The sequence below is a fragment of the Schistocerca piceifrons genome, chromosome X (assembly GCF_021461385.2).
Source record: "Schistocerca piceifrons isolate TAMUIC-IGC-003096 chromosome X, iqSchPice1.1, whole genome shotgun sequence".
Lineage (NCBI taxonomy): Eukaryota > Metazoa > Arthropoda > Insecta > Orthoptera > Acrididae > Schistocerca > Schistocerca piceifrons.
This window is the reverse complement of record NC_060149.1, coordinates 480529366-480541639: the sequence shown is the minus strand read 5'-3', so window position 1 is coordinate 480541639 and position 12274 is coordinate 480529366. Positions and strand designations below refer to the sequence as shown.

Here is a 12274-nt window from a genome sequence, read left to right as displayed (position 1 = left end):
TTGGAGATGAATCTGGCGATCAAGTAGGCCATGACAACATGTTGACACACTGTAGAGCATGTTGGGCTACAACAACGGTATGTGGACGAGCGTTAGCCTGCAGGAAAACAACTCCTGGAATGCTAGTCATGAGTGGCAGCACAGCAAGTCGAATCACCAGACAGGGCCGCACAAGATGCATGCACCGGTGCATCGCACAGTGCAGAGTGCAGAAGACGGCTGCGCTATCTTGACGACGGTGCAGACCCCCACTCCTCGGATTTGCGCAACAGCGGTGCCTCTCACTTCTTTAGCTTGTGTCGCTCGCACCGCCTGTCTCGACCTGTTTCAAAGCTTTTACCCTGTTGTCTTCGTCATTGCCAAATACTAATGTACACTACGCGGAGAGCTTAGTTTGGTGTACCGGTACAAAAGAGATTTATATAATAACTGTAATGGTAACAATTTTAAATTTGGTTTCAACACAAATGTATCTTCCTATGGGCTCTTTATTTTATTTGCAATTATGCTACTAAGATCTGGAACAAGAGATTGGCTGACAGCAATTCTGAGAGAATTTTTTAAATTACAATTAGAAATACTCGCACGCAATTTAGTTTTTGTAGAAGGAAAAACAGAAAAAAACCTTTCACATACACAAGTGGAACCAAACATAGAAATAATCTTCGCTGCTTCTCTGTGTAACTTGGGAAATTCTTCCTTCGACAAATTCTGGTAGAATTGGAGCAAACCTTTAGTATTGTAAAACACATCCTTTTGGTGAACATCGCTTTGCAAATCAATTAGTTTGAAATGTAAATCTGAAGGCGCACTTTCAATATCCATCGAAAAAGGTTTCACAAAAACATCGAGAATTGGCTGCAGGTAGCTAATTTCCTGAAACAATAACAAAGCCAATGTTAATAAATGAAAGTAATGTAAGCCATTGTTTCAAAGTACTAAAATGCGATAGATTTTAATAAACATGTAATGTGTACTACTGTTTTTAATGTAATGTTACACTTACATATGTAACGCAATCTCCCTTATTTAGCTTTACGTCATATACCGGCACATTACCTGGAATCGGTCGTTAAACGCATTTTCAAGGGATTGTAGCACCTCGACGTATTTTTCAAAGCGCCCCCCTTCCTGCACAGATGCTGTCAAACAAAAACATAGTACCGTTTTGATTAGAGCGGTTATAAAAATCAGGCTGTTTTAATAAAGGTAAATTTATATCTCGCTTACCTAGTTCAGGAAAGTGTTGCGTATTTTTCTCTGAAAGGTTGTTTTTGAGGAGCTTCAGTTTATACTGGAAAGCGTTTATTTTGCTGATCATATCGTTGATGAGATTGTTTTCTTTTTGGAGTTTCAAACTTAAATCATTTAGGAAAGCCATAATGTCTGCTAAAAATCCTAAATCAGCTACCCATTCAGGGTCATGAAAAAGTGGCTCCGGACGTCCTTTGCTCTCCAAAAACTGAGCCACAGTGTGGCGTAGTCGAAAAATTCGGGAAATCACTTTCCCTTTGCTCAACCAGCGCACCTCAGCGTGATAGGGAATATCTGGATACTCCTCTTCAAAGGAAAAAAAAAATTCTTTGAATTGACGATGAGTGAGTCCATGAGAACGAATGTAGTTCACAATACGCACCACTACCTTCATCACATCTTGAAGACCGATAACTTTCGCACAAAGAGCCTCTTGGTGTGCAAAACAATGAACGGAAGGTAAATTCGGCATGTTAAGTTTTTTCCGCAGTAGGCCAATAAACCCTTTTGCTTTACCACACATTGCTGGAGCCCCGTCTGTGGTTAAAGAAAATAGCTTTTCCCAAGGGAGTCCTGTTCCTTCAGCTGCCATTTCAACAGCTGCTAAAATATCCGCCCCTGTAACAGTGTCCTTCAACGAAATCATATCCAGCAGCTCTTCCGTTACATGTAGGCCATCGTCCACGCCACGCAAAAATATTGCTAACTGAGCCGTGTCGTTAATATCCGTGGACTCATCAAGTGCGATGGAGTACGGTAGAAAGTTTTCAATTTTGGCTGCCGGTTGTTCATACAAATTCTCAGCAATGTCCTCGATTCTCCCATGTATTGTCATTCTGGAAAGTGGTATTCTGCTGTACACGGGAGCTAATGTGGGATTCATTGTCTCTACTACGTCCAACATAATGTTTTTTATTAATGGCCCATCCATAAACGGCCTCCCAGCTCTTGCTAAACGTAGAGCAACTTTGTAACTAGCTCTGAGAGTCCTTTCGCAACACCCCTCATCTTCTTCAGTCTAAAGTAGAGCAAAAAAGATATGTTAGAAATAATTTATGCGATAACAAAAACTAAGGAATCTAAACAAATGTTATTTCGTTTCGCATGACCTTTAACCAAAATATACATGCTAAAGTACTTGCAACAAACCTCGTTTGTAGATACAGAATTCTCTTCTGCAAGAGTTTGCAACTTCTGTAATTCTTCCTCTCTGGCATCCCCTGTTATATCACTATACTTTTCTGAATACAATTTGCTGTAGTACCTTTCAATAGACGATTTTCTGACACACGTAATTAGTGTACCGCAGATTAGACATTTGGCTCTATCGTCACAACGCACAAAAAAGTATGAGAGTTCCCATTCAGGTTTAAATTGACTTTCGGCAAAGTTCCCTTTTTTTGGAGCAGATGGTTCCATGATTCCGGTATTTGTCTTGCGCTTACGTATTCCAATGTTGACTAAGCCGTCTGGCAGCGCATTCGGCAGCGCACAGCGTCGGTCTCACCTAGCAAGCCGAGTTGAGGCGAAGTATACCGAGTTGAACCGATGCACTGTGCAGGCATTCGCTGCACCTCGCTTTGCACGTGTGCGGTTTTCCGTGTTTGTGCGGTCCTGCACCAGACTGACGTACACATTTGCAGTCAGGGCACGTGGGATAACCGTGAGAGTGTTCCTGCTCTCCTAATCAACACACGGCCATCACTGGCATGGAGGCAGAACCAGCTTTCATCAGAAACACAACAGACCTCCACCCTGCCCTAAACTGAGCTCTCACTTGACAGCACTGACGTCCAAAATAGCGTTAGTTGCGGTCAGTGAAATGCATGCTACAGGACGTCTGGCTCGGTGCTGTCCTTGAAGCAACCTATTTGTAACGGTTTGTTGTGTCACTGTAGTTTCAACAGCTGCTCAAATTGCTGCTGCAAGTGCAGTACGATGCGCCAGAGCCATACACCGAACACTATGGTCTTCCCTGTCGGTAGTGCCACGTGGCTGACCAGAGACCAGTCTTCTCATGACCACCACCGTCAGAAATCATATACAGTGGCTACATTCCTGGCAAGTGTTTCGGAAATATGGCAGAAGGAACATCCAGCTTCAAGTAGCCCTATTACACGACATTGTTCAAATTTAGGGAGATATTGATAATGGTGTCTCTGCCGCATTAAAAGTATTCTTGGCTAACATCAACTAACTACGTCCAATCAAAAAGGTAAATAATGCTTACGACCGTTACAGCGTTGATTTAAAGCAACCTTGATTTGCATCCTTATAGTGGCGCTACTACCGCCACTATTATGCGACTGGCGCGAATAATGAGTAGACTTCATCTTTCAGATTTGGAACCACTCCTACCAACTTACGTTTATGTCGCACAATACCTTCCTGGTGTTTGCGATATTTCTCCCAAACCGCTTGGCCTCTGGTATAATGAAGGTAATGCAGGATATTCTCTTTCCTGTCATTGGAACGAGGGAATAGAAATAATGCTCCACTGTCACAAAAATATGTGAGGAAATTTAAAGATTATTTGATAACTAGTAAAGGTGAAGTGAGTTGACAGTGCAGAGACATCTCAACCTGAGCAAAGAGCTGCAAGCATTCTTTTAGTAACAGCTTCCAAAAGACTGAAATATCACCAATTAGTTCTGTGATTTTCATCTTCTCTGTATCTAATTTTTCGGTTTCTCACATTTTTCAGCTCTTCACCCACCTCAGAAAGAGAGCAAAATTTTTGTTAGCTTGTTTACCACCAATGTCATGGCTATTTTCACTGTAAACGAAATAAAGTTAAAAGTAAATATAATAACATAATTTTCAAATTGGGCAGTTGTCTTTCACCTTGTCCTGCAGACACGAAAATTCATCTCCAACTGACTCCTTAGCTTTATTTCCTTCCTTCCACATGTTGATGGGCGTAATGTGTTAATAGTGGAATCGAAAACTGATGCAAAACAATTTTGGAATTATCCGCAAACTATAAAGTGCAACAGTCATTTATACAAAATTCTTATGGCAATCTCTAGTATATTTTTTTCATGCATCAAAATGCTATTGGCAAAATTTACGGTGCTTTCAAAAGCAGTATTTACTCGACAACATATGGGCCTAATCACTGGTTAAAAGGTAGACAACTTTTCATTTAAGAACTATGTAAGTACAATATGGTATCAGTTTCAGTACATATCTCAAGTTCGAAATTTATCTGGCCTGAAATGCACAACGATTGCTGCGGCGGAATTTTCTTCACAAGCTCCAAGAATTGTAGGAGAGAGGTGTTGTGCATACACATTCAATGCTTAGGAAGCGCTAGCGATTGTATAGGAATTATAGTTAGTTTCACGAATTATAGTTTCCCTTATCTGAACTTTTATCTGCCTGAAATTGATCATCGGAGCTATTTAGTAATTGTAAGGAATCACAGTAATAGTTTGAAAGTGGTATAATAAATTCGGAGTAACAAGTGATGTGCCCTACCATGGCAGAGACAAAACAAATACGATACTATAATTTTTCTGATTCACAAAATAGAAACTTGAGAAATAAAATGCAGACAATACTAACAATCTAGTACGATAGAAGTTTCTTTGCAATACTGACACATCGATATTTGACAACCAATTCTGAAGAACAGAGTTAAATATACTAATTCGCTTTGTGTAGGAATACAGCCACCCAGTCCCAGAATAACAAACTTAAGTGCATCCAAGTAAGGCCAACTGCTTTTGTAATTGTTATCCGCCCCACTTGCGCTTCTTATCTGCTTAGTTTTCTTCAACTCTTGAGATACCTTAAAAGATGACAGACTACTATTAAATTTTTGTTTCCAAACTTACTACTTCCATCCTTAATCACACATAACAATGCCAGTAGAGTTATTTAATTTCGTATAATCAGATTGTATTAAAAAGAGCAACACAAGTATTTATTTGCAGTTCAGTTTCTATTAACATTAAATTTTTGTACCTGGTTTCTTAAATTGTGTACTTTCCTCTGAACTTCCTCTGCCGAACAAGGAAATTTCACTCCCATTTGTTGCAAAAGTTCGTATTTCTCTATTCTATCTCTATATTCGAAACATTTTACGTTCCATATGCATTCATTTGCTTCGTAAAGTGTGTTATTTTATAATTTCTTTGCACGGCCATTGTTTCCGCGTCTTGCATTGCACAACGAACAGACAGGGACTCTTGGAACAGGAACACTTTTCGAGAGCAACTCGCGATTCCACCCGCGATTCGGCAGCTGCGAGTCAAATTGGGCAACACACTTAGTGACGCCTGTTTACTTGCGACTTTTCCCCGAGAAGTCCTCTCGAGAGCAACTCAGCGAGTTTATTCTCAAGTGGACACCCACACTGATTCCAAAATTTCAGTTATTTCCCTTGATAAACTTGAAAATTTTTAGTTTATTTTGTATTATGGTTTAAAATGATGTTTTTTCCTTCCATACTTTTACTTATTTTTTGGTAAATTGCTTTTTGGTGCTAAAAATCGATATATTGTTCTTCCATTTTTTTCTCAGGGTTGGCAATACGCGCTATTCACTTGTCATATTTGTTTTTAATTTTCACGAGCATGACGTTTTGTAACCCTCTAATTTACAGAGTTTAGGTTTATTTTTGTTGGTTGTCTCTGTGTCTTCATACTACGTTTATTTCGTGAATTTTATGTACAATCTGATAATTTAATGGAAACAAGAGAAAAATCATTGGAAAGTGAAGGTGGTGTTTGCAGTGGAGACAGTGATGTAACTGCTGTCAAAAATGTGAATCCAGGTCTAAAAATGGTTTATTCGTGAAATTAAAATCGTAACGAGTTACTTTTAACCACGACTTGCTATCTGTCGATGTTGTTACCAAGCTGAAATTATTTCAGGCCCTATGGGAATAGATATGGCAGAGGTTTTGACGGATGCAGGCATTTACTCCTATGCGGCGATATGTGCCTTATCGTTACATGAACTTTTTGACAATTGGTGGGATCAGGCATTCAATCATAAATGCATGAAAACCATACTGGAACACTTGAAACTTCCCAAACAGGTGAGTCAACGATGTCTCGTCTAACAACCACCAGTAGTTAGTGCAAAGAATGCTGTTTCCATGTTCCAAATTGTGTTATGTAAATGACTGTTCCGTTTGCTGAAGCATGCATACACTTGCGTTATATCCTTGCATAAGTTCCCAAAGACTGTGTTATGCATTTCCACATGATACGATTATGCTTTTAACTAACCAATAATCTGTTGTCATGACAACATTGCTGATTGCTTGTGAGCGTGTATGTGGTACAGATCCGACAGGCATTACACCCCATAACTGCCGTCTAGTAATGTTTCTCTCTCTGTTCAGATTGTACTTCCTATATGTGAGAACCTATCTGTATGCTATTACTGTGTTGTTTTTATTATTGTAAAGTAACCATTAGGCCTCCTCTAATTTTACTTGAAGTTTCAGTAATCCATTTAATATATAGTTACAAAATTGTAGGTATTTTTTATTTGTTTCTGTTGAGTGGAGGGTTGTAGCTGCAGATTTCCATTTCCCCTACTGTTCCTATATTTATATTATCATGAGAGGGAGGGAAATGGCTATTTGCTGTACAATTTTATAGCATAGACGGATCAAAATCTGGATTAGATTGCGATAGTGGCCCATCTTGAAATCTTATTTTTTCCAGGCCAATCTGTGTCATAGCGTGATTTGTGTGTTCATTTCGTATGTGAAATACTTATTACTATTATTATTATTATTATTTATAACAAAACCTGTGAGGAAATTTCAAAAAAGCTATATTATATGTTAGGCAAACCTAACAGTATGTTGGGGCAGATTATGTAAATACATATATCAACAACTGTGAAAAATATCATTACCAAGTTCTGTTATATGTAATAACACTGAATTTGTTTCAATAACTAATATTCTATGGAAAATAATGTAGAAATTCAGAACAGTACTAGACTTCCTTATAATACTTGCAGATAGCATAAACTCTTCATAAATTGTCATTTGTTGAAAGAGAAAGTCACTAGAAAACTTCCCAGTGTTCTCATATTTCCTTAACAGACTATAACATATTCAACAATTAATTAATTAATTGTCAGTGCTAAGTCAAGATGAAGGAAAAGTGATAAGTGTCATATGACCATTTACCACTTCTTAAGCCATTTTGAACACTAAGACTCCAGTATACTTGTTCGGATCAATATATAGTGGAACTGCCTTATTCAAAGCTCTTGGTCCCCATAATAATTAGGCTGTCCTCAAAGTCTCGACATTAGTGTGTTGTCGTTAAATAATTGAACAAGTGATGTTAGAGGGCATCGTGACCAGTTTTAATATAAAGAAGAAAGAAAGACACTATCTGGGCCATTTTTTATGTTAACATGGAGTACCGGTTTCAAATATCTAACGAAAGAAGAAAAATGAGTACAGCTTTACAAAGGTGGTTATAATGTGTCATTAAAAAAAATGCACATTGAGGCAGTATAGAAATAAAAAAAAAGGAAATTTTCATAAAGCAGTTCATAGTGAACTGCTGTGAATCAGTTTTTCAGCAAGGTGAAGATTCATTTAAAACAATGGAATTTGTGAAAATTGAACTGTTAAGGAAAGTTACACACATTTGTACATGGCTAATACAGACTTCAATGCCCTCATTTACCAAAAGCCACAGTCATAATTAATTAAAATTTTAAAGTAAATGTCTAACAAAATACAGATTTTAAAAGTATGTATTAAAATTGGTATGTATTAATTGTAATATAGTATGTCTATGAATTTTTGATCTTTATTTTTTTAAGCTTTTACTTTGAAATATTAACTTATTATGAATGTGGCCTTTTCTATGTGGGGATGCTGATGTATGTTGTCAGTCATGTGACAATTGGCAGAAATTTCCTTATTGTTCAGTTTGCACCACTACATAGTTTTATTGTATATTGCTACCATATCTATGTTTACATCACAATATGGTCAGCTGTGTACCATCATATATCATTAGACATCTAAGTCTGAAGATAACCTGTTACAAAGGTGAAATAGGTAATCCAAATAAACATAAAAACTAACACAGAGGGAATCTGTCTTCTTTCTTCTTATTTTCTGCAGACATATGCAAATGTTTGAGTTAAAAGTGTGTGTGTTTTTATTCTGTTCGGTCCCATACCATGTTTTCAGCAAGTTCATTGTTTGAGTGCATTATACATCTTATGTGTTATGTGTCCAGTGTTTTCTTGTAATTTTGAAAGTTACATAGTCCAATTGCAAACATAACCTGCGCACTTGAGGAACTTTTGGCCACAACATCCTCATTCAAAACCAACAGTGCCCTAATTTTGTCATACATTTGCATGAAAAAAAAGGGAATATTTCTGAGAATTTTGGGACGTTTGCAAACATATATTCTTGAAAGTTGTGCGTGTTAGGCACAACCTACTTTGTAATAAATTGGATTTTGTGATTTACGGTTAATGTTAATAACTAACACATTGTGTCATGTTAGTCTTCTCTTTTAACAAGAGTGTATATTGTCTGCATTGATCATAATCTAGAGCTGTTTGTTAGTAACCATAAGCTGAAAATTGTTTCAAATAGACAGTAAATTTTATACCAAGTTTCCCTGTTGTCATAATAGATATCTTGTCTTCGCTGTAGATTGCTTCATTTCTAAAGGGCTAAAGGTAATAATTGCGGTATAAAATATCTTAAATTGAAAGAAAATCCACACGCTTACTTTAAAGCCTGTGAAATATTGCCCCTAACCAATGTGGATACTGTCTCTTGTGCAGGATCTATCACTACTCGTCCACTTGACTGAGATTGACATGTCAGTGGTGAGTCCAGTGTCCTGTACAGTGAAGATGGGGACGAGGAAGAACTCTAGATGTTTATCCATCCTCTTAACTAACAAGTTCGGGTGTGCTGTCTTCCAAAGAAACTGAGCCAGTGACATTTGCTTCGCGCATTGCAAAACATTATATTCCCATGTCAAGGTGAGGCAAACACAGAAGGGTAGGATCTATTAAAATCATCGGCAGTTCAAACATATGGCAAATAATGGTTCCCCTTAGGCTAAACTGCAGCAAGAGATGGGAAGGAACACGATGTATAATCAGTGTATATGCCTGGGGGCCTCATTCAACATGTTGAGGCTATTCTGGCAGCCTTTGAGGGAGCAAGATGCAACCAACTGCAGATTGTGGCAAATGTTGAAACAAGTGATGACTGTCATTTAGGTTCCAATTTCATGACTGGCTGAGAAAGTTAAGAATGCCAGCCTCGCTCAAGGAGTTTCAACAAAGCTGCAGCATTGTCCCCAGAGCATATCATGTCAACTGATGAACAACAAAGTGCTTGAGTTTGAAGCATTCCTAAAAAGTTGTGAAGCACACACGATTCTAGGTACAGAATGCTGGTTAAAACCTGAAGTTGATAGCAGCGAGATTTTTGGGGAAAATTTCCGTATAGCCTATTGAAATAAATAGGCTACTGGGAAATGGAAGGCAATGTATTTGTCACAGTAGACAAGAAACTCAAATCCACCAAGATAGAAATTGCAACTACATGCAAGATTGATTGGGTAAGACTCAGTATCAGGTGTGAGCATAAAATTGTGATTGGAACCTTCTAGGGACCACCTGGCTCACCTCTTGATGTGACCAAAATCTTTTGGGGAAAATCTCAGTTCACTTGTACGTAAGTATGCCAGTCATTGGAGGTGACTTTAATCATCCAACAATCGATTGGGATAGTTACAGTTGGTGGTGGACCACGACAAGACATCCTGTGAAACATTACTAAATGTATTCTATGAAAACTACCTAGAACAGATAGAACCCCACTCATGATGGAAATACTGTATATTCGATCTAATGGCAACAAATACACCAGACCTCTTTGAAGATGTCCATGTTGAAACTGGAATCAGTGACTATGTAGCAGTTGTAGCAACAATGGTTACCAACGTAAATAGGGCAACTAAAACAAGTAGAAAGATTGATATGTTCAATAAACTAGATAAGGAAGCAGTAACTAATGTCATACCTCAATAAGAAACTTGAAACTTATGACTCAGGACAGAGGCATGCAGAGGAACTACGGCTCAAGCTAAAAAGAATGGTTGAGCACATGCTGAATAGCTATGTACCCAGTAGGACAGTTCATAGTTGGAGGGACACTCCATGGCATACAGCTATTGTAAAGAAACAGAGACTGAGACTGTTGCATAACATGTAAAAAGTGAAACATGTGCCTTTAGGCAGAGAGATGTGGAATGATGCAAATTTGGCTGTCAAAAGAGCAACATGTGAAGCCTTTAGTGAGTACCATAGCAGAATACTGTTGAGGTATCTCTTGCAAAACCCATAGAAATTCTGGTTGTTTGTAAAGGCTGTTAGTGTTCACTCACTCTCAGATGAGAGAGGAACTGAAATTGAGGGTAGCAATTCAGAAGCATAAATGCCTAACTCTGTTTTCAAATTTTCCTTCACAAAGGAAAACCCAGGAATATTGTGACAATGTAATTCTTGTACCGCTGAAAAGATAAATGAAATAGACACTACTGTCAGTGTTATTGAGATCATGACAACTGAACAAAGCCCCCAGGGCCTGATGGAATCCCTCTTATCTAACTACAACTTATCGTAGATCTGTTGAACAAACGAAGCACGTGGGGTAGCACAGTGGTTAGCGCACAGGACTTGAGTTCAGGAGGACAACAGATCAAACCAGTGTCTGGCCATCCAGGTTTAGATTTTCTGTGATTTCCCTAAACTGCATAGGCCAATGCCGGGATGGTTCCTTTGGAAGGGCACAGCCACAGTGAGGTACCTTCAACAGATTTACATTATTCATGGAACATGGATTTCGAAAACAATGAACATGGGAAACCCAACTTTCACTTTTCTCACATGACATAATGAAAGCCGTGGATCAAGGCAGACAGGTAGATTCAGTATTTCTTGATTTCTAAAAAGCATTTGGCTCAGTACCACCTCCAGGCTTATAATGAAAAATATGATCATATAGAGTATCAAGCAAATGTTAGGACTGGATTAAGGATTTTTTGGTAGGGAGGACACAGCATGTTATATTGGATGGAGAATCACTGACATATATAGAAATAACTTCAGGAGTGCTTCAAGAAAGTGTGTATGGACCCTTGCTGTTCATGTTGTATATTGATGACCTTGTGGACAGTATTAATAGTGACCTCAGACTTTTTGCAGATGATGCAGTTATCTGTAACTAAGTACTCTCTGAAAAATGCTGTACAAATATTCAATCAGATCTTTATGATATTTCAAAGTCCGATAATATCAGTGGGTCACAGTTGGAATCGGTAAATCCATACAAACACCTGGGTGTAACACTGTGTAGGGATATGAAGTAGAACACTCACACTCAGATAGGAGACTTTGGTTTATTGAGAAGATACTTACAAATCACTTGTGTTAGTTATTTTCATATTCCATGGATCACTTTGCACAATAAATCATAATGATGTGAAATGAGTCATTTTACATTCCTGTTGCGAATTAATTTGTGTATGTGGCTATATGTTGAAATTTATAAGATCCCCCCCCCCCCCCATTTTTTCTTTAAAAAAAAAATCAGATGTGAGTTAGTAATTCAACCTAATTACCTTTTATACGTTACAATAATAGAAATTCTTCTGTGGAATAGAAAAAATTGTCAAGGAGAAACATTTTCAGTTTACTTTAAATGCATGAGAGTCATCCTAAAATGTTGCTCATGTGTGTGGGACCCACACCAAGTAGCACTGAGACATTTAATGTATACAGACAAGGGCAGCACAAATGGCCTCTTAGGTTTGTTTGACCTGTGGAAGAGTGTCATGGGGATGCTGAAAGAACTGAAAATGCATACTCTTTAAGATAGACGTAAACTATCCCGGGAAAGCCTACTTACGAAACTTCAAGAACCGGCTTTAAATGATAACTGTAGGAATACTCTACCACCCCTTACTTACCACTCTCGTGGGGACTATAA

At 38.1% G+C, this 12274-nt stretch overlaps 2 protein-coding genes across 4 annotated transcripts in view; one reads left to right on the top strand and one right to left on the bottom strand.

The window, feature by feature from the left end:
• Positions 1–477: 477 nt before the first annotated feature.
• LOC124722433 (general transcription factor II-I repeat domain-containing protein 2-like) lies at positions 478–1648 on the bottom strand. The gene is made up of 4 exons (XM_047247596.1): positions 1231–1648; positions 1060–1142; positions 686–876; positions 478–547 (listed from the first exon to the last, which is right to left on the bottom strand). Exons 1-4 carry the CDS (start codon positions 1646–1648, stop codon positions 478–480), a joined length of 762 nt encoding a protein of 253 aa, XP_047103552.1.
• Positions 1649–5843: 4195 nt separating this feature from the next.
• The window catches only part of LOC124723151 (transmembrane and coiled-coil domain-containing protein 4-like), a 130511-nt gene continuing 124080 nt past the window's right edge, over positions 5844–12274 (top strand). For all 3 annotated transcript variants that reach the window (XM_047248343.1, XM_047248342.1, XM_047248341.1), the window contains exons 1-2: positions 5844–6034; positions 6135–6301. In XM_047248343.1, the coding sequence (XP_047104299.1) occupies positions 5947–6034; positions 6135–6301 (255 nt within the window). In that variant the 5' untranslated portion in view covers positions 5844–5946. The remainder of the gene's footprint in view (positions 6035–6134; positions 6302–12274) is intronic.